Source organism: Empidonax traillii, unplaced genomic scaffold (genome assembly GCF_003031625.1).
Source record: "Empidonax traillii isolate 1590-97213 ecotype Southwest subspecies unplaced genomic scaffold, ASM303162v1 scaffold27:size3997909, whole genome shotgun sequence".
Classification (NCBI taxonomy): Eukaryota; Metazoa; Chordata; class Aves; order Passeriformes; family Tyrannidae; genus Empidonax; species Empidonax traillii.
The window spans coordinates 534,448-557,051 of NW_020955220.1; the positions used below are offsets into that span (position 1 = coordinate 534,448).

A 22,604-nucleotide genomic window follows, 5' to 3' on the forward strand; every position below is an offset into this window, starting at 1 on the left:
ATGAAGCTCGGAAAAGGCGGGCAAAGGAAAAGGGATGGCAAACTCGCCCCACCACCTCCCGCGAGCCCTGGCCACGACTGCCCGTTCCTTGCCGCCGAGCTAACAGCCGGGAAAACTTTCCTTTAAACCCGGGAGTTATTCGCGAGGCATGTTGCGGCCGGCGGCCCCGGCCCTCGCCCGCCCGGGAAGGCCGGCCCGGTGCGTACCGTAACCCGGGTGGTTTTCCCTGGCTGCGGGCTTCGGCTCAGCCTTTTCCCCTACCAAAAGGGACTCTCTGCAGTCCCGAGCAGAGCTGGGTTCGGGCTAGAGCCGCTTCCTGGACTCGCCGCCGTTTCCAGGTGTAGCTGGGCTCGTCTTTCGGCACTAACAAAGCAAAACACTCAAACAACGAAAATAAATAAATAAGCAAACAAACAAAAAAACCCAACGAAATTGCAACGGGGAAAAATCAGCGCCCAAACCGGCCCCTCTTCCCGAGGGCGGAAACCGAGGCCCGATTTCTGGAAGTTGCCGTCTAATTTCGACCCGATAGCGCTGAGTTCAGGCGCGGGCGGACGAACGGGCCCTTCCCCTCGCAGGCACTGGGCTGGATTTCACGCAGCCTCTTCCTAGCTGAGACACAACGCAACTTTGCACTAATTATTTTTTCGTGGGGTTAGGAATAAAAAACAAACAAACAAACAAAAAAACCAACCCAAACCAAACCATATACATTTATTTAAAACAAACGGCAATAAAAAAGCAAACAAAACAACGAATAGGAATTCCCGGGACGTTACTTCCCGCTTACGAGGCACTGGGGCCGGGGCCGGCGGAGTTACCGCCGCACACAAACGAAATTAGCCCGAGCCCGGTTGGCACGGAGCGCGGAGCCCCGGCCCGGCGCCAGGACCGCCTGCCGTTGCCGACCCCCCTCTCCCCGCAGGCGCTTCGCTGGGCAAGCGGCCGCATTCCTCGCCGCCGGAGTCGAGCGGTGCCCGGCGGGTGCCCGCAGCACCCAGGGAAGGCGCCGGGGCCGCCGCCGAATTTTTGCAGCCCGTGCGTGTATGTCGGCGGGGAAGCGGCGGCTTCGCAGCGCGGAGGGTGGGTGTCCCCAGCCCAGCACCCGGGAGCCGGAGCCCCTCTGCTGATGTGTCGCTGCTTGCTTCTTTGCCTCTCATCCCCCCTCCTCCCGTGTCCCCCCCAGTGGCCCTCTCACCCTTCACTGTAACACGCCGTATAGGTCACCCCTACCAGAACCGCACGCCCCCCAAGAAGAAGAAGCCGCGCACCTCCTTCACCCGCCTGCAGATTTGCGAGCTGGAGAAGCGCTTCCATCGGCAGAAATACCTGGCTTCGGCCGAGCGCGCTGCCCTTGCCAAGGCCCTCAAGATGACAGATGCCCAAGTGAAGACCTGGTTCCAGAACCGGCGTACCAAGTGGAGGTGAGGGACTGGGGGGCTCGGTGGACTGGTCTGCTGGGTCAGCCCGGGATGGGCAAGCCTGTCTGCCACCAGCTCTGGAGGGGCAGTGGTGTCCTCGCATTGGCTTGCAAGCCCTGTATGTATGTGTGGATGTGAAAGTGTGTGTACCTGTGCGTGTGCATGCACAGCCGAGTGTGTGCAGCGCCTGTGGCTATGAATGTGCAGTGGGTACGCGTGGGCTGTGTGTCACAGGCCAGTGTGTTGGGCACACCAGTGGGTGTGTGTGTGAGCAGGGCACGTGCGTGTAACTCTGCACGGTGAGTGTGAATGATTTTGCGTGAAGGCCACGTGTGTCCTGGTGTGCCCACATACAGTGCGTGTGTGGACGTGCATGGGGCTGTGAGTGCACTGTAGTGCAGGCCGCGCGTGTTCAGTGTGGGTGTATGTGCGTTGTGTGAGCACACCGGATCTGCGTGCGAGGTGTGCACGTGTGCAAGGTGTGTGAATGTGTGTGCACACACGCGTGCATGGGGGGTGTTTGCAGTGTGCCGTGCAGTGGGTGCAGTCAGTTTCACCGGTTTGCACCCGTGGGTGCAGCGGCCCCCGTGCCTCTTTCACAGGCAGCGGCATGTGGGAGTCCCCAGCCAGGGGCTGTCAGAGAACCGAGCTCTGCATAGCGTGGAGATTTTCATCCCCGTGGGGATGAAAATTTCATCCTTCGTGGCGCCTCCTTGCTCAAACGCTTTCTTTTTGTTCTGCTGCCGGGCGTGCCGGTAAAGCCGGAGAGGAAGAGGAGGCTGGGCTCACGCCGACCCTCCAGGGTTCAGTCGCCGTAACCCTGTCCCTCCCAAGCTACACCTTCCCGGGATGTCCCCGGGGTAGGCACTCCAGCCCTGAGAACAAGCCCTGCCCTGGGCACAGGCAGCCTGCGGCGGGGTGCTGGGTAAGGGGGAGCTTCCAGAGAGAGCAGAAAGGGGGGGTGTTGCTGAGTGCAGACAGGCAGCAGCTTCTTCAAAATGGGGAAAAAGGGCTTTCTTGGGGTCTCCCTGAGACTTCAAAGGACAGTGAGGATGCTGGGGTTGGGTAAGAAACAAGACAAGGAATTTGACACCGAGGGTGTGTGTGAATCCCCAACCCCAGACAGTCCTTCCCTAGAGAGGCCGTGGTAGAGTAGTTTCCCAGGTGTTAGGAAGTCTTTTGCTGGAGTGATCTGTGTTGGTCAGAAACAGAACACTGGAGAAGGAATAGTCCTGCTGTGGCCTTCAAAACAGGGTCAGTTATATTTTCTAACCAAGTTTCCTAAGGAAGTGAGGCAAATCCATCTGTCAATACTCTTTGCGTCTGTTGGCTAAATTCAGTCTCTTTTGGCAGAGGAGCAGAGGATATAAACCTGTTCACATGTTTTACAAAAAATAGCTGGGTAAAGAAAAACAAAATCCTGGTTCTGCCTAAGGGGAAGGCTGCAGCCAGATCTCAGCTATAGTATTAGACCTGGGAGAGTCCCCACTGGTCTGAGCCAGAGGGACACAGGCATGTAAACTTTGCTTGTATGCTGTGATGGAGGTGTGGATGCCCCTGGGTGACAGCACACCCAGCTCACTGCCCCAGGCCCCTGTGCTGGGTAGTGGGGTCTGGGCAGTGCCTGGAGCACTGGGTGCTGGAAGGAGCCACTACGGGCTCAGGCTGAACTCAACAGCAGGAAGTAGCTGAAAAAAGAGTTGGTTTAAGCTCTCTGATGGATTTAACTGCAGACTTGGGGGGGAAGAGTCTTGCCCTTGCCTTTTGCCTGGATGTCTCTGCTGGAGCAAGGTGGCTGTGTGATTCCATTCTCAGATTTGGGCTCTTGTTTTATACACAGTTATTTTCAGGCAGATTTGAATCTGCAAATCCCAGCGTGGCATGAATGCATGACTAGGCCAGTTGCTTGCAGCAGGGAGATACTTGGGAGCTGGGTGCTTACAGCCACAGTTCTCCTTACCACCCTGGATGTGGGGCTCTCTCCCTCCTCCCTGAGTATCTCTTCATTGTGCAGAGAGTCATTAAATATTCATTGAGGCAGAGATGGAACTGCTGTGGGGTTACATGGGAATGGCTGGTGCTACTTTGAGCCCCATCTCCCCAGGATGTCTCACATGAGATGTTGACACAGTGATTAAAACAGAGATTGAGCCCTGAACTACCTGCTCCCAGGCGGGAGCACTGGCCACACACCTGGAGGCTTGGGTGCCCAGAGGCCCGTCGCTGGCATCCAACCCTGGCCCACTTCCCCACTGGGAACTAGGGACCACTGCCCTGTGCTCTGAGATGTCACTGTGGAGATCAGAGCTGCCACTTCCAATTCTTGCAGACAAAGAGAATGAGACATCTCACATTCTCCTGAGCTGCTAAATTAAAACCTGCCATTTCCTGTGTCACAGGTCCACTGAAGCTGCTGGGTGAGTGTCAGCTGGGCCTGGGGGTGTGAGGGGGGGAGGTGGTGATTTGGGGATCATCCTGGGACCAGCACTGTGAGTTGCTCCCAGGTTTTCCCAGAAGCATCGGGGGAGGTGCCAGGTGATGTTCAGAGATGATTGCAGGCTGTAGACTCCAGACTGACCTGCCATCCATGCAAGTGGGAGTGGGATTTTCATTGTGGATATAAGTGCATTCAGGCTGTTTTCCAGCTATCCCGTTTTCTCCTCCCAGGTAGCCCAGAGCCAGGACCCTGTCAATACTGGAAAGAACCCCTGCTGACACCCTAAACCCCCTTCCTCAGCAGGATCAACTCTGTTGGTGTCATTCCAGGCAGACACATGTCCAAATTGTTCTTAAAAATATTGTCCTTCATCCTGTCCACATAGTATATTCTGTGCTTTGATTTTTCTCACTGCTAAAAAGTGTATTTCTAGTGTTTAGCTGACATCTTGCTGACTTTTGTCCTGTTTGCAATGGGCATATTTTTGCCTTCATCCAGGGTTTCAATAGCTGGTCACCACAGCTCAGCGGATGAGGTGGCAGACCAGGGTGCTGGAAGGAGATGCACAGGGTGATGCTGCCCATCTCCCAGCTGTGTAGCACTGCCAGTCACTGTTCCACCTCATCCTGCTCCATGCTCCTCACTGGGACACTGTATGTTTGGCTCTTGTTGTTAGTACCAGAGCATGTTTGCAGGGGATTGCACCTTTTGCGATGCTGTTGTGTGACCCTTTCCATGTTTTATTTCTGCTTGGTTTTTTTTCCTGTGGCCAGAGAATAATCGAGAGAGAGCTCCCAGCTCTCTTTGATCAGAGCAGTTTTTATTGAGGCCAGTAAGATAGACAGACCCAGTCCCCAGATTATGGGATTTACTTGCAGTTTGTGCGGGGGATGTGGGACGACACCATGGCCAGGGATCTTCTTTTCCTTACCCCCACCCCTGAGTCCTGAGCCCCCAGCACAAGTTACTCTCTTGGGAGATGCCCCTCCTTTTCTTCCCCGGCCCCTCTAACGCTCCCTCTCTCCTAGGAGGCAGACAGCGGAGGAGCGGGAGGCTGAGCGGCAGCAAGCAAACCGCATCCTCATGCAGTTGCAGCAGGAGGCCTTTCAAAAAACCATCAACCAGCCCATCCAAGCAGACCCTATCTGTGTCCACAACTCCTCTCTCTTCGCCCTCCAGAACCTCCAACCGTGGTCTGACGACTCTACCAAGATCACCAGTGTCACAACTGTTGCCTCTGCTTGTGAATAAGGTTGGTGGCCACCAGTGGCACATACACCTTCTGCTAGCAGAGCTGTCTCCAGGGGGACACATGGCATCTTTGATGAGACATGTGGTCACTCTGTTTGTCCCCAGGGAAGGCTGGCACCCCCCTTTTGTTCAGCCACATGTGCATCCCACGTGTCCAGCTGGGGAAATCCACCACAAGGACTGAAAGGAAGGGAAGCCACCACAAAATCTCTCCCCAGTCGTGGGGTTGCTGGAGCAGCAGTACTGTCTCACCTCCCCCCAACCCTTTTGTTCTCTTGAAAGTCTCCAGTGTCGAACCTGAACTTGCTGACGTGCTGCCAGACAAAAGCCCAGCCCTGACAGACACAGCCGCCGGCGTTCACCCAGCTAGGGGAGAGGAAAACTTCCTTTGGATTCTACTGGCGGCAGTGCAAAGCCCAGGGTTACCCTTATATATTCATGTGTGTGTATGTGTGTGTGTGTGTATATATATATATATAAAAAGTATATATATATATATATATATAGATAGATAGATAGACACACATATATATACATGCACACTTTGGACTGATGGCTCAAAACAAAAGCAAGAGGCTCCCTGGAAAGCACTTCTCTGCTTTGAGCCTTCTCGGGTTGTCTACATTGGAGACGTTCGGGGATGCAACAAATGGAGGAAACAGCAGCAATTTCTGCCTGTGCCAGATGGGAACCCTTCAGATCTCACCTCGCTGTCTCTCCTCCCCTTTTTCATTAATTTTTTTCTTCCAAGGGGGGAACAAGAGAAGGATCTGACAGACTCCTGAGGATGGTAAATATGATATCTCAACTGTATGAAGAGCCCAAATTGTCACTGGCTGCCACGGACTCTGTGCCCATCAGTGTGTGTTTTAATAATGAGAAGACCTGGGTGGCATTTTACAGGGGTAATGCAGTTTCTTTCCATGGATTATTTCCATATAATTTCCAAAATGTTGTCCAGTGTTTTTATTTTACCCATTTTCCTTTAGAAGGCAGTTTATGACAGAAAAAAAATTATTTCGCTCTCAGCTGTTTAACTTAGTTTTTCCTTTAATTGTACCAAGAGAATGAGACAAAATTAAACAAAGCACTTCTAGCAAATGCCAGGAATATATAGATATATATATAAACAGTATATATTTTTCAGTTACTTATAATCTAAAACAGCACTGCCAGTTTAAGCAGTTAGTGCAAACAAGCAACCAGAAAACCTATTTTCAGTGAGATTATTAAAGGCATCGGTTTGGGGGTTGTTTTTTTTTGTTTTGGTTTGGTTTAGTTTCTTAAGTTATGCACTTACAAGGTGTTTTAAGTGTATTCATTTTATAAAGTGCTTGTGTAATTTATGTGGAAATGAAAAAGAAAATAAAAAATCTCCAGGGTACTGAATAAATCATTTAAAACCTTGCTGTTCCCTGTCTATTAGTTCTACAAGAGGAGACAGCATATCACAACTACTGCTGAAGCCTGTGCTGCTGGTTTGTTTTTTTTTTAAATGAAAATAGAGTTAGTGTTTCCATTTGACTTCACTCAGGTCCACTTGGTTTTGGAGGCTCCAGATGTAATATGCTGTGTTTTAAACCCTGATCCTGTAAACATTTTCAGGCTTCAACCCAAGAGTGCATTTAGGATGTGCTTTAATTGAAGCCCGCCTGGGAGGCTTGCTGGGGGTGGCAGGGACTGCGCAGGGTCATGCGGAATAATTTCTTGAATAAGACCTTGGAGTGAGGACTCACCTGGGCTGAGGGGGCTCTAGAGATATTTATGTCTGAAATACGGATATGTATATGGAAAGGGGAATTTGAATTTACAGAAATGTGCAAGAGTGCATTTTAGAGACACTCTTGCAAGGAATTATTCACTGTTTCCCATTCATGCTCAGCCTTGCTGCAGGACATCATTCCCAGCTTGGCAAACCTTTCTCAGAGGAAAATCAAACTGGTGAGAAAACCCTCATCAGCTTCCTTGGGGGACACTCCAAGCCCAGTGGCCAGGAAAGCTGGACTGACTTCAGCCTGGTGTTTCCTTCCAGCACTGGGAATTACTGAGTAAGGGATGTTGCAGGATAGGGCTGAAAAGGGCGGCCAGCCACGAGTGGCTGACAGGAACTCCCTGATGTGGCCTTGGGGTCCAGGCTGCCTGTGAGACATCTGTGACAAAATACCCTGAGCCTTTGATACCTGGTGGTTGATAGTGCTCCTGGAAGCTGAATCCTCTGGGTGCATCGCAGTGTTTCTCAGAGTTTGTTAAGGGAGCATACGAATAGTCTGCTTTATCCAAAATCTGCTATTGTAGTGGGCTAAGAATTTATCGTGCTGAGGAATTTTCCCATTCTGCAGTCCTATGTGCAAGCAAACACAGAGAAACATTTGCAGCAACAGAGAGACAAGAAGCCAAAAAAGAAGAAAATATAAAAAAAGATAAAACACAGTAAAATAAGTAACTACAGAGGATGAGCATTTTTGGAAGTATCTTTGAAAGAGATTGATTACCCCCAGAAAACTACTAAAATAAAATAACTTGTCTTTTTTTCCAACATAAATTTCAGAGAAGTCTTTTGTTTGAATTCTGTTTTACGCTACAGACAGATTTTTAGATGCGAATTAAGCTAATTATTTAACATATGCCTAACTTTGTCTACAAAGATCACGCTGGGGTTACGGCTTACTCCTTCAGGAGGCATTGCTGTGTACAAATTTTTAATGGTTTACAGTTCATTGCAATGTACATTTTTGTTTTCAGGCTTTTTGCAGAGGGAAAAATACTAACCACAAAATAATAATAAAAAAGGATGATAAAACTCACTGTTGATATTAAAAGTGTTTTCTATTTTATTATTATGACACATCAATATCGTAAAATTTAATTCCAAGACAGCCGTTTTATAATATCCACATTATTCAGTTCATAATCCAAAATGTTCCCCAGCAAAGTCAAATATATGATAATACACATTCAAGGGCATGTGTTTAGGTAGAATATTTAGCTACACCTTGTTCTTAAAACTGTTGACTTCCTCCTTATCAATCTTTCCTGAGTAAAAAAAAAAAAAAAAAAAAAAAAAAAAAAAAAAAAAAAAAAAAAAAAAAAAAAAAAAAAAAAAAAAAGACCAAAAGAAAAAAAAAAAAAAGATGCCTTGGTATGAAATGACAATATATGTAACATTGGAACCAGAAAAATAGTTGCCTGGTCTTTCTTGTCCCTGGAACGATTGTTTCTGGAGGAGGTTTCTCTTAAAATACTTCTCTTGGATTCATTTTTAAAATTGGTTGAGTGGCAGGAGGTGTTTTTGATATCTGCATACATGCTTCCAGTTTTTAGTATGATGATCTGTACCCAGACAATAAAAGTTGCCTGAAATATGATGGAATTAAATCAATAAGTAATGACATGAAACAGTGACATGTAATGTTATGTTTTGTAGACTGACATCACCTCAGCCATATCCTGGGGCCATCCATACCACACTGAAGGCTGATTTAATTTTTTGTATTATACTTGTTTGGGAACAGGAATAAAATTGCGTTAAGATGCCTTGAAAGTCATTTCCCTCTTCTCTTGCTCTCAAAATAAAGCAAATCCCAAACATGAAATGGCAGTCAGGGAGAAATGTTTTTCCACTGTTTGCCTGTATCTAGGAGATACGGATCAAGATAGAGTGGCCTTGGTCTGCAGGGGAAAAGCCTGTGTGATGCCTGCAGCATGTGGGCATTGTAGGGGAGTGCACTGTGGTCATCCGCACCGCTGTCACCCGTAACGCTGCCAGGGATTAAGGGCCATCATTCATGCTGGTTGGCTATGGATGTGCCAAGCTTTTGAAGGAAAATCCAGGGGGAGAAAAAGCAGTGTTTGCAAGAACAAACAGAGCATTAAACATCTGTGTGGAGCTGGAAGAGACGAAGCCCAGCTGTATGGGCTGCGGTTGTCTGGGTTTGGTCCCAGCTCAGCAAACTATGTAGGCAGGAGGGAACCAGAGGTATGGCCCCCATTTAGTCAATTAGTTGAGCACATGAGTCATCCAAACAAGGATCAGTTGGTTTATCTCTGCTGAGGGATGGCCCAGGGAAAGGCTGAAGGGTCTTTGCTGGAGCCTTCTGCCTTGAGAGGAGTCTGCAGTTGTGCTTTTTCCTGGGTGTGGGCCAGCGTGTTTAGTCCCTGCCCCAGTTTCTACATGAATGCTTATAAAAAACACATATAGCTTTTCTTGGGCTGGCTTATCCCATCTATGGGGCATTTTTTATATATTTAAAGTTATTTTTCCTGCAGCATCATCAGTGAGAGTCACCCACGTGTGGCGTTTGCTGGAGGAAGACCCAGGCAAGTGTGTGTGTCCTCTAATGCGGTTTGTATAACTGATAATGAAAGGAGGCTCTGACCCTAGAAACGCCATATATAAGATCATTTTAGTTATCTCACTGGGACTGTTGATCACTATTTTTGAATGTGCTCCTGATTAACCCACACACCAAAAGAAAGCTTAAAACTGGGGCTGGTGCCTCAACACAGTGGCAGTGGGAGCCCATCCCTGTGGGAGGCAGCCAAGGCCAGCTTACACACAGTCGGGGGCTAAATGGGGTAGAAAACCCAAACCAATTTACTGACAAAACTGAAAATGGCTTTGCTGAAAACTGTTTGGGTTACAGTAAAAAACCATCCCTCTCTGGGGTTCTGGGACAGCTGGAATTTTTTGAATTAATCTTTTTTTTTCCCCCTACCAGAAGCAGACTGGCTGAGTGACACTGATTTCTTTGTGCAACAGTCAGCTTTGATGGCCACTTGTTTGAAAAACATTTGTGAAATAACATTTGGAATTACCAAATTATCGCGGGTGGAAATTTTCTACATGAAAAGGTCTTAATTTGTGAAAAAGTGAGATTTATTTTTTTAAAAAACAAGTATTAGGGACAAAAAAAGCACACCAAGCTTTAGATTATCACAACAAACCTCTACTGTAGTCAAACGAGATTTTTTTTTTCAGATCTTTTGTTTGTGCAGCTAGCTGGGGCTTTGATTTTTTTTTTTAATTATTGTTATTATTGTCTCCATTACAGTAGGAAATTTATTTGATGTGTCAGTTCTTGCTCACAATTAGGACAAAGTTTTTTTGCCCCTATTCCTTTCCATTAATCAGAAACTCTTTATTAGAAGTAGTTTTAAATTAATTCTATAAATTTATATAAGTCAAAATAAAAACTGTTCAAAGAGTTGTGTTAGATTTCTTTTCTGAAGGCACTGGAAAAAGTCTTGATTTTTCCAAGTCTAGAAATTAATTTTTGGCTTTTTTTCTGTCCTTTTGTTGGTTTGGGTTTTGTTTGGTTTTGGTTGTTTGTTTGTTTTGTTTTGTTGGTTGTGATAACCACGGGGCCAGCTCCAGCAGCTTTCAAACTCCAGGTCACACGCCAGCCTCCAGCCAAAACCCTGCACACTGATGGTGTATGATCCTCTGTTGCAGAGAGCTGCAAACCCCTGCCCTGCACCTCCTTGGGGCTGGAAGTTCAGTACTTACCCTCAGCTCAGCCACCCTTTGCCTTTCTACTGAGGCAAAAATAGAATGAGCAGAAATGGGGAGTCCCTGCTCTGATTTTTGAGTAGGAACAAGCAAAGCCTGAGAAAACCTGTTTTCTCATTGCCTGAAAAGAATGTAAACCCGCTGGTCTGAGAGCTGCGGTTAACTGTCTGTCTTTCCTAGACTGCAACCACCTAAAAATAACAAAGCAGTGATTAAAAAATATCAATCAATACATACTTTTTTTAACTACGGTTGGGAAGCGGTACAAAGGCGGAGATAGATGAAAACATGAAGAAAAGCTTTGTTTCCCAGGGTCCTTCCTGTCTCAGCAAGAGGAAATTTTTGGGATGTTTAGTGATTGGTACCTGCTGTTGTTACTACTCAGCTTTTAGACGCGTGCCAGGACTTACCAGGCTCTTTCTCTCCGGGTTTTCATCTAGAATGCACCTAGTTTGTGATGCCAGTGCTCAGTAGGAGTTAGGCTGAGCCTGGGCTACCAGGTATGTTGGATGTAAATATGCTGGAAGGCAGGGCCTGACTCCGTGTAAGGTGGCAAAGGGGAAGAAATGGTATAGGTGGAAATGGGGTTTGCTCAGGGTCATGGTGAGGAAGCAATCACAAGTGCACTGAGTTGTGGTCAGGCCTCTGCACAGCTCTCCCTCTCTCAAAGGTAAGAGCGTTCCCAGCTGTTTTTGCCAGAGAGCCCTGAGAGCCCAGGGGAGAAGGGAGTGTCCTGCACAGCCAGGCTGGGAGAGAAGTGGATAAAGGCTAGCAGGTCCTGGGGAGCCATGAAGTACCAGTAGGATGCTCCTTTGACAGCTGTATAAAAAAGGCACCAGATCTCTGTGGGCCAGTGGGGTTTGAGGGTGAGCAGTGAGGGTCACCTGGGACTGGGGGTCCTGGTCCAGAGAGAACCTGGACTGGGCAGAGGAGGGTTTTTCCCCCGCCAGGACTATACCCAGCCTACCTGGCCCTGTGCCAGTGGCATGCAGGGTCTGGAGATGTCACATGACGGGCCTGCTGCAGAAGTGCAGGTCCTATCTACAGCATCCCATAGTGACACAGTCATGGAGCATGGCGGTAGTTGCTGAGCTGTATCCAGGGCATTTCCCTCTTTCCAGGATTAAGCTCCGGAAGGTTTTGTATGCCTTTTACAGCACTGTTGGGTTTCTGGCACTGCCAGGCTGTGCTCCCCTGCCATTGGAGGAACACCTGCAACCGCAAAGGGATGTGTCCCAGGCACACTGCCCACTGACATAGGCATTTGCAGAGGCAAACAAGGGAGCTGTGGCAGGGTTATTTCCCACCACTCCCCCTTTACACAGAAATGCTCAAAAAGATCTGGCTTTCATTGTGGGATGGAGTGAAAACAAACGTTTAAACCTTATCAGTTGTTATGACGGGTCTGAAACCAACCTTGGCTGTGGCTCATATCACCACATCCAGAGGCAGGAGGTGCAACGCAGAGTGGAGTGTGCTCTCCACAGAGCAAGGCACCAGACATTTGTTGGTGGATCCACCATTATTCCCATGCAGTTTCCCTCCAGACCTGGTCCTTTGAGGATCTGAGAGTCTTTCGGGATCCGAGGATCTGAGCAGAACCAACTCACACAACACAGGCAGAAGCTAGACTTGTAGCAGTCGGGTGAGGGAATGCAGGTCCATGCTGGGATCCCAGGGTACATGTGTGTGTGCCAGCCCCTGGGGAAACACACCACAGCTGTGGCAGAGAAAGCGAGGAGACAGGCAGAGACACACCTGTAATGTTATACAGCGGAAAGGATTTCCTGAGAGCCCTTGTGGCCACAGACGCTGCCAAAAGAGATGAGGAATGAGGAATGGTGTCCTATTGCTGAAGATCTCCTGCACCTCAGGAGCTGTTTTCTCTCCCTTCCCTGTCAGCAAATGGGATTGCAGGAGGTAAGTCCTATCTCCAGCCTTGCTCCGCTTCCTGGAAGAAACCCTGACTGTGGCTGACGGCTTGGCCCAAAATGGCTCTGGTGGCACAAGGGGAATGGAGACCCCCTCACACAAGAGGTGGGGTGGGGGGAACCGGGTGAGTATTGCCTGGCACTGCTATAGATGCTGCCTTGCGTGACACTGGCCCCAAGGTCCTTCTTTCCTTCCTTGTGCTCCACTCCCCCCTTCAGCCCCAGCAACCTCCCCTAATTTGCTGTTAAGGGCCTATGGGTGTTTTCTGGGTGAGACCTAGGGGACCTCAGACCTCTCTGCAGTAGATGGAGAGGGACACTTGGCTGTGTGGTTTCCCCCACAGGATAGAGTCTAGGGCAAGATAACCCCTAGCACAAGTGCCTTGAGGCAAACAGAGGTCAAAGCTATGTGTGTTCCCCCCAAACTGCGTGGCACTGCCCCTCCACGGGTGACCCTGGTGCACTGTGACTCACAGAGCTGGCCAGAGCTGCAAACGTGAAACACTGTGCCACCTCTCGGGCCAGGGGTCAGTACCCATGGGCGAATTAGATAGGCAGGACCGGGATGGGCACCCTGCCCTTCTGCTCTCCCGTGTGCTGTGCTGGAGAGGAGCATCCCTTCCCACCGCGCCGCTACAGCCCCCGGGCCGACCGGGAGGGATCGGTGGGCACCGAGCTCCATCTAGGGGCCAGGGAGCGCCTGGCGCCCGCTCCACACGTCCCCACCGGCACCGGCCACACGCCCGTCCTCCCGCCCACTGCCACGGGTGGGGATGCCCACGGGCAGCCGAGCTGCAGGCTAACCAGAGGGTGACTCAGACCGGGAGCACTGTGTGCTCAGGATGAAAGGCAGCGAAGCCCAGTCCCGAGCATGTCCTTCAGGTCTGTCCATGAAGGGGCTCATAGAATAATTAAGGTTGGAAAAGACCTCCAAGGTCATATGGTGAAACCATTAACATAACACTGCCAGTTACACCACTAAACCTTGTCCATAAGAACCACATCTACATGCTTTTTTTACTGGATAAAGCCAACCCTGAGAAATTCAAGGGATGGATTCCCTTGAATTCACTATTTCCCACTGGGATTAGGAAGTGAGACTTTCCATAGGATATCCCATCTGCTGATGCTTCATGTGATGGGTAAGTTACACAATGTCTGGGTGCACTGGGCAGTGGCAGGATGGTGTGTGTGAATTGTGCCAGGCCACTGCTTGGGGGGCTGCAGTCACACCAAGAACACAAAGGTGAGGCCCCAGAGTTCATAACTCCAGCAAGGCATGGAGAAAGGGGTCTGGCTCCATCCCTCTCCTGGCTATACACCCCTACCCCCTGGCTCCTGGGGTGCAGTAAGTACTAGGACAAGCAGCTGGGATTTTTAAACACTGAGGGATGAGCTTTGATCAAAGCAGGCAGCTGCAGCAGCTCTCTAGGACAGCCAAGAGACTCTTTGCATTAATCAAAGGAGGAAAAATGTAAACCCATGAAATGCTAAAGGAGATAAATAAGGAAGCAATGATTTTTCTCTTCATGGTGTATAAAGTCAATAAAGCTCAAGGAAACCACCTGTATTTTATTATCACATATTCATATGTTTAATGCTATTAAAACAAGAGTCTGGGGTGAGCTGCAGGAAATCAAAGCACTTAATGGTGCAGACACAAACCCTCTCTCCTCCTGCCCCAAAGGTGATTTGAACCAGTTTAAGCAAATGTGTCTTTGTCTCTTAAAATAATTATGTGATTTAGAGGCACTTTTCCCTGGCTCACATCAAATGACTTTAATGGGATCTGCTTCTGTGTGTCTGTGGGTGTTGGTTTAACAACTTACTGCTTTTTAAAGCTGCATTTATTCCCCAGTATTTACCAAAAAAAGTAATTCTCTTCAAGAAGGGATTATTTGTGTTCCACCATCGCTTGGCATTTATTCCACGGAGCATTTAGCAGTGAAATGGTGCCCAGAGGGCAGAGGCCAAAATGTGATCTAAAGTGATATGTTGAAATTCGGGATAAACATCCTCTGGATGGTCTATCAGCTGTGAACTTCCTTTTCTTTGCCTAATAAGTTTTGTACTCTCTGGTCCAGTCTTGGCTACTGTCTTGGCCCTCCTCAAGGTCAGGTTGAGCTCTCTCATCCCTGCCTGTGTTCTTCTCAAGGCCCTGCCCCAAATGGGATTTCCCTGGGGGTAGAGGAGAGCTGACAGCAATCCCTGCCAGACTGGGATGGTGATCTGAAGGTGAGTTTCACACCTGCCAACACTTTAGTGGCAGATGCCCTGGGTGGGTCCTCACATGTGACCCTGTTCTCCTAGTCCCACAAAGACCTCTCAGTGTTGATGAGAAAAGAACTGTTTTGGGGGCTAGGTGAGTATACAGGAGCACAGCAGGAGCCAGGCTCCATTTCCACTCCCCACTCCAACCATGGGTGGGACAGACAAGGACTAGTCTCCCCGGATCTTGGGCTGATGCTGAGACTGCACAGTAATGTAAAAAATGGGGGAAAAAAAAGCTGGGAAGGGTCAGAAACAGTTTGAGTTTGGTAGGAAGGAGGGAAGGGGAATGCACAGCAAACCTGCTGTAGTGCATCATTTCCTGCAGTAAGGAGAAAACATTAACACTGTGAGATAAAGCCCCGGTGAGCCCTGCTTGACACAGCCCTCAGTTCTGGTAGGAAGGTTGGAGAGGCAGAGCACTGAGCCATGCTCCTCTGGGAAGACACTTGCTGAGTGAGCTGCTTCATTTACCCATTGTGCTGGAGGCACTGGGAATCTCCTAAGCAACTGAGCTCTGTCACTGAAGCAGCTAATTTCTTCTCACAGGTGTATTTGGCTGCTTCAGGTGAGGGTAAAATGAAGTCTCACACACAAATTATTAGAGCAGTCTGAGAGCCAAGGGAGACAGTGGCACCTCAGCAGCAAACAATCTGTATTTCTTAGAGAGAAATATCATCAGCACAGACAACAAGAGATGCGAGAGAGAGGGCTCAGTAGTTACAGAGTCAGGCTGTTCATGGCATAAAACTGGTGTTAACAGGCTACAGAGATGGTCTCAGCATGATGTCTCCAACCCTTCCTGCTGATACAGGGGAAGAGATGGGTACTAACAAGTGGGGAACCAGGAGGATGAGTGAGGTGGTGCTGCAGGGTGCCTTTGTCTGGCTGCATCCCTCATCAGCCATGGGATCATGGAGCTGAGCTGGCTCCAACAACAGCAGCAGGACAATCTCCTCTGTGGGATGCTGATGCAAAGCCACTGGCTCTCTGGTGCTCTGCTGGCTGTTGCTCATGTTGCTCATGTGCCTGCAAAGAGAGCCCAGGGAACACTACCCCTGCAGTAGGATGAAGTTGCTCTATCAAAGCGGGCACCAGCATTGCAAAGAAATGTTCAGGGATGCAATTAAGAAAGCCTGGGTTTTTTTATGTGTATTAGGGCACTGACTTTGATTAGCAGGTCTGCTCTTCCAGAACCACATGGCTTGGAGCAGGGCATTACTGGGTCTGTCCAGGTAGGGAAGTAATCCAGAAATTGAGGAAGGAATAGGAAATGTACCAGTGACTCATTTGGATGAGAGATTAATGTGTTTTGTGACCACAACAGATCCTTCTAACAATTTATCTGACCTAGTGGGTCTCCCAGACACAACACGTTTGACCCTTAGTTTGCACTTCAGACTCCTCCTTCCTTATGACTTGTAGCAAATCTCCTAGAAGGATGTCAATATTTGGCTAAAGGACTCTGTAATGGACAACCTGTCCACCTATCCCAGCCCTACAAGGCTTCTAGCATATTCAGATTTGAAACTTCAACCCCAAATTGCTTTTTTATGTCAAATCCTCAAGTCATTGCACCTTTTGTGTCTTTTCAAGGTTAAAGCAGGAGCTTCCAGTGGAAGCAGGTTTTGTTACCATGTAGCTTAAATCTTTTCTGGAGGAAGAAATCAGATCAATTCTCACATCCTCTGCATCTGCAATAGCTGTGACAACAAACATCTGCAGTCCCCGTCCTGTCATAAAGCCTCCTAGAAGGGCTGTTGCTATCGCTTTCCGTTGACCTTTAATCTCTTTACAAAATCAGAGCAAACCACTCCAGCTCCTTGTAAATGGTCTCTCCTGCTCTTGGCCTCTTGCCTGCTCACCATGTCTTTACCCTTAGTTGGTTATGAGGGAGCTGGAATATGTGGATTTCCCAGGGGAAATGAGACTCAGCTCCATTGCATTAATCTGTTGCTGAGGTTATTCACTGACACTGGACAAACTGAATTTTTGGGAATCATGGGTTCAGTTAAGACACAGTACAGTGATGGAAATGCAAGTATAATGGGCCCATTAAGGCATTTTTACTGGTACACATTACTGCAGACTGGTTGCTGTTGGCAAGTATGTTAGCAGCCTGGATCCATCCAGTCCTTTTCTCTCCCTTGTAATCTCATTCCTCACATGATTGTTCACTCACCTATGTCACAACTAAAGATTAATTCCTCAGATTTCTCACCAGGGAATATGAAGCTGAGTCATCCAGCCATCCCCTTGTCACCTGCAGTGGGAGAATGCGGGGCAGAAGGATGGGCCCTTCCTGTGGAAGCACTGAGCTCTGACACCAATATGAAAATTATTTATTTTAGTTGGCTGAAGTGGGCTTTCTGAACCTGTCGGTCTGGTTCATAGAACTCACCTGTGTGGCCAGCCTGACGTGAATACAAGCACCTGAACATCTTGAAGCACATCACAGTGAATAGGACAAGGCATATGAAACCTGGCCTCTATTTCCCCCTGGAATTGGGCAACTAGTCATTTCTGCATCCCTCTAAGGAGTTTGTTCTGAGGCCCTGATGATGTTTGCCTAAATGAGAAAAGTGGCTGCCCAGATCTGAGCCCCCTTTGCCCATCTCCTGACTAGGGGGAAGGAATGCTGTGGGATATACAGGTAAGGAAGCAACACCTGGACTGCAGCATCCCTAATTGGTTAAGCAATACCCACGTTTACATCTGGGAAAATCCCTTGTCCTTACACCTACATGTTGGCCTGCAAGCTGCTTGTCATGAGGATTTCCCAGGATAGTTCTGCTGCAGCTTTCTAGGTGGTGAGAGGCTGGTGATAACAGCCCAGGTTCTCCCCATGCTCTGACCTGAGGAATGTCCTGGCAGAGAGGGTCTGACCCTGTTCTTGGAGTGCTAGTCTTGTCCCCTGCTCCTTCCCTGTCCTGCTATAACACATCCTCTCAGCAAAATGGTGACTTATCTTAATCTTGCAGACAGCATCATTCAGGAATAAGGTGACTAATTTGGGAAATTATCCTGGCTGTCAATTCCCTGAGTGATTGGTGGGAGAGGCTTTGAATGATCAGCCAAGCCTCACGCATGCTCCCTGCTGTTCACTTGGGCTCGAATTACCCTTTTATTTTGCTTCCTCCTTGTTCTCATTGCCACACCACTCAAACTAAAATTATTCGCCTACAACCACAAACGCAGGGATATATCACCGGGAGTGCTGTAGGGCTGTCGCCATATATAATTCTCTGAGCTCAATATTTATAGAGCTACACACGGCACAAATCATACCCAGAAAGCTCGTCGAGCTGGAGAGCTAGGTATAAACTCCAGAAATATCGCAAGCCATCGCTCACAAGAGACTGCCCGCCAGACCCGCTGGCCGTACATCACGCTGTAATGCCATCCGAGTCCACGCTCGGTGCTGGAGTGGATCAGAGGTCACTGCCAAGCTTTTCTTCCATAAATCCTGGGTGCTGGCTCTCAGCAAGGTTAGGGGCTGGGAGAGCCCTGGTCCGAGTGCTCCTTCCTCCTGCTTGCTGTCGCTGACACCCGGCAGTCCCAGCACTGTGTGTGGGCATTTATCTTCGGGGTCTTGTCCTGCCTTCTCCCCCTCTGCTATAGGAACCACAGGGGGAAGAGAGGGGAGGTATGCTGGATCTTACAGTTCCACTGTACAAGCTATGGGGAGCTGACAGCTCCTCTGAAATGTCCTTTTGCTCCGTTTTGGGGGACTCTGAGCCCCTCTTCTTACCCCTCTGGGTCACATTCTCCTGCCTCGCCCTGCCCTGTGCAGGGACATGAATTTTCTCCAGATGTCCATGGTTAAGGGCCTGCCCACAAAGCAGAGGCACGGTCATCAGTCCCAAGACAGTCCAGGTCCCTCGCTCACTGCTTTCTCTCCCTCTCTCCTCTTTTTCCCTTTTTAAAGTTTCTCTATGGCTGGGGTGGAGCTGATGCCTCCCTGGCGATGGGGAACGGTTTCTGACCAGGGCAGGCCCTGATATTCTCTGGGGCTATTCTGTTGCATTTGAAGTCAACCCAAAGAATAAAGCACAGGCAAGATGAGGGCTCTGCAGGTGAAGACTAATCCCTTGCCAGCTTTTCCCACTACTGGCAGCATCCATCTTCATGTGCTGGTGGTCCGAAGTGTACCACAACAGATGGAGAAGACCCAAATAAGACCTGATGCAATGAGCAGGTAAAGTTCTCTGAAGCAGGGGTTCAGTGATGTGGTACTTTCTGGACAAATGAGCACTGGGGGTTTGCCTGAGAAATCACCAGCCACACAGTCACCATAATTTCTAAGCTGAGTGTGATGGACTTTATCTAACCAGTCTCTGCTTCTACCCTTTCCCCCAGCAGCATGGAAGACAGAATCTGACATTTAAGCAAAATAAAATCCAACCCTTAGCATTAAGTAAAACTTGCAGCGTGATGATTTTGTGGCTTGCAGCAACATCTCAGCAGGGGCGTGTTAAAGCCAGTCTCCAGTGAGTGGAAGAATGAAGCTTTGCAAAACCCTGACGAGGCAAAGCTCCTAAAATAACAATTGAATTAAACTTAATTCATTTTCACTTAATACCCTTACAGTGCCTTTAGCAAATGAGGCTGTTATTATTTTGAGGAGGAAAATGGGGAGGCGCAGTCTGGATGTAACTCACATCTACTTACTGATAGAAAGAAAACTTCAGTGGAAAATAATTTAAAAAAAAAAAAAAACATAGGAAGAAATGCAAACAGTTCAGATTTTCCATTTTGGATGAAACGCCCCCAAACCCATCCAGTTTCACATTCTTCAAGACATTCTCCAGACTCCAGAGTGTGCAAAACCACCTCTTTTTTGGCCAAATGCTAGGGATTTGCTGGGTTTTCCAAGGTTAAATACCCAGTCACATCCAGCATCTATGGATGCCAAGCCCTTCCTTCCCTTCTATTCACTTGCAGTTTTTTTGAGCTTCTCTGTGTCATTTAAACTCCAAATACCCTCTGCTTACTCTGCCCCTCACCAGCCCAGTATGAAGGGTTTGAAGTACTGTCCTCACTTTGTTTCATATGTCGGTGTGAGCCCTTCCCTGGGGAAGGCTGAGTTAACCCCCTGACACTGGCCCTGTCTCAGTGGGACATTCAAACACAAGCTCAGGGTGACCCTACACTATGGCAGCCCTGGACACTCATCCCTATTCAGGACAACCTTCGTCTACATGCCTCAGTTCCATCCGTGTCTCCTGTTTGCTTGGGAGGTGGGATTTGGCAAGCCCCTCACTACTCCTCTTTCTCTGCTGAGGATGCAGAACGGCATCCTGGGCAGGGCATCCTGCAGCTCCTCCCCTCTGATGCCCCAGCTAAGAGAGAACATATCATGGTCCCACACTCCAGAGAGGGATGGCCAACCGATACAAGGAACAAATGGACCCAAGGGGCCATCCCAGTCTTGCCCCGCAGAATTCCTTGCTCTCAAACCTCAGGCTCAGCAAACCACAGGGAGCAAAGGCTGCTCCGAAATGGCCATGCAGACACTGAACTACACTTCCCAGTAGTCCACAGAGCAAGGACAAGGGCCCTCCTGGTACGGAAAAACCTCCATTTGACTTGCTCATGCTCCATGGGGATGGGGACAGCTGGGGATTTTAGGATTTTAGGGCTAGAGGCAGCCATTGCTCATTGCTGCGTAAGCAGAGGCAACAGCAGGCATTAGAGCAAAATTAATTTCCTCTCTGAATGCAGCTCTCCTCTGTCACTGCTGGCTTTACAGTCTTCTTTCCAGAGCTCTAGAAAATAGCACAAACAGGCTTTACAAGGTTGCCTCGCCCTCTATCTTGCTCGGAGGCAGGCTCTGCTCCAGCTAATCCTCTTCTGACAGACCCTTTTGTCTCTCTTTTCATAGAAACCTTTCTTCACCTGCCCTGGTTAGGGCAGGAAGCTCCTCATCTTTAAGGAAAACAAGAATAAACTTTCTCATTAAGACATAACTTTTCAAAACTCTCTGCTCTTCCCATCAATCGAACTGGATAATTTTAGGCTTATCCTAACAAAACTGAATGAGAAGGTCCACGAGACAGTGAGCACCCATCTCTCCCAGCTGTATCCCCTCTACTGCCAACAGATGTTGCTGCTGCTCTCTGTTGCTGCCAGGCAGGGACAAGCAATATTCAGAGCCTGTGTCTGCAGCAGGAATAAAAGGCAGGTGAGAAATAACTTCAGTGGGATGTTTCCCAATAGCCCAAAAAGTTAGCACATACCTGTCATCTATTCCTCTGCACCTTCCTGCTCCTAGTGACCCACACCTCTTGATCCTGATAGACTTTCAGAGCTATTCCAGCTAAAATCCAGATCTACTTTCAAATACAAAGATTAATAGGAAAACAATTAGCAATCATGGGGAGTACTTCATCAAAATCAGATCATCAGAGTTTTGCTTTTTTTTAAAGCATTGCAGATGAAGAAAAATATGAGATATAGGTAGTGAACTCCATGAGCTCTGGGGCTGCCATGAACTATTTGCCTTCTCTATCGCTGGCTAAGAAATTATTTTTTTGGGGGCATTATTCCTTTAAAGGGAGATTCCTACCTTGGATAAAGGTCAAGGCTTGTAAAAAAACTGAAGGCCTAGGTAGTCATTTGCCTGAGCTCTCATGCCTTGCTTTGGGGATGCCGTCTAAGAGAGAAGCAAGGTTTAGCCCACACTGCGCACACAGACTCCAATCATACTTGCAGGTAGTGGAAAAGCTGCTTCCTTTTCCACCCCTTTTTTTCCAGCCATGTCTCTGAAACATAATTATCATCCTTTCTGCTGTAAAGAGGAGCCTTGAGAAGGTACCAAAATCAAGGGCTGCTACACAGTAGAAAGAGGGCAGGAGGACTGGGAAGTTGTCTCCAGGGAGTCTGTCACTTCCTTCAATTTTCTAACCACCAAACCCATTACAAAAGGGTTTTGAGGAGGAGACTTGTCACCAATCCAAAGTGAGGTGCTTCAGAGCCAAGCCCTGACCGTCTCACTCCAGACATCAGTTACATAAAATAGGTGGTCCTGGTAGCAACCCCAAGTTATCAGTTGGTTGTTATTTCTTCTCACGTTGTGATGTTTCTGTCTGTGTCTTTACATCTGGCAGTGCTAATTATCCTCTTGATTTCCCTTGCAATGTTCATGGATCAAATAGGACAGATTACCTCTGTCCTTGGCCATGATGTCTGTAGCCTGGGCTGGGCAGAGCACAAGGACTGAGGGCAGAAGCTGTTTTGCAACCTTGCTTACGAGTGTCATAGCTGATTCCCCCTGCAGGCCAAAAAAAGAGAGAAAGAAGTGAGAGAAATGAAAGCTATTAGTATCAAACAATTAAGGGCCATGGTTGAATTAGAGACTATTTGGGAAAAACATTAGTGGATAATAAAATAATATCTTTTTAAGAAATGAGAAATAGCAGCTGATTACAGGCTGTGTGACACCAGCTTTATGTTGTTGTTTGTGCTGATGGACTTGGAAGTTGCCTGGCTGCTCCAGTTCATTTTGCTGTGCTGGAAAGCACTGATGGATGAAGGGAATACAGGAGCAGCAGCTGGGGATTTTTCTGCTTCTTCATTGAATCATAGCATAATTCAAGTTGGCAGTGACCTCAGGAAGTCTCTGATCAAGCCCTCTCTCTGAGCAAGGCTCAATGCTGCTAGGTCAGATTGCTTAGTTCAGTAAACCTTGGAATGTCTCCACGATTGCTGACCCCAAAGTCAGATCTTTGATCCAATATTTGACTACCCTTCATGTGGAAAGTTTCTTTTTCTTGTAACTAGTTGTA

The 22,604-nt window shown here is 48.3% G+C and overlaps 1 protein-coding gene across 1 annotated transcript in view; it reads left to right on the forward strand.

Moving 5' to 3' along the window:
- TLX1 (T cell leukemia homeobox 1) overlaps window positions 1-5,109 on the forward strand; it is a 6,393-nt gene extending 1,284 nt beyond the window's left edge. Inside the window, exons 2-3 of the mRNA XM_027909531.1 lie at window positions 926-1,424; window positions 4,887-5,109. Coding sequence (XP_027765332.1) covers window positions 926-1,424; window positions 4,887-5,109 — 722 coding nt within the window. The remainder of the gene's footprint in view (window positions 1-925; window positions 1,425-4,886) is intronic.
- The last annotated feature ends 17,495 nt before the right edge of the window (window positions 5,110-22,604 follow it).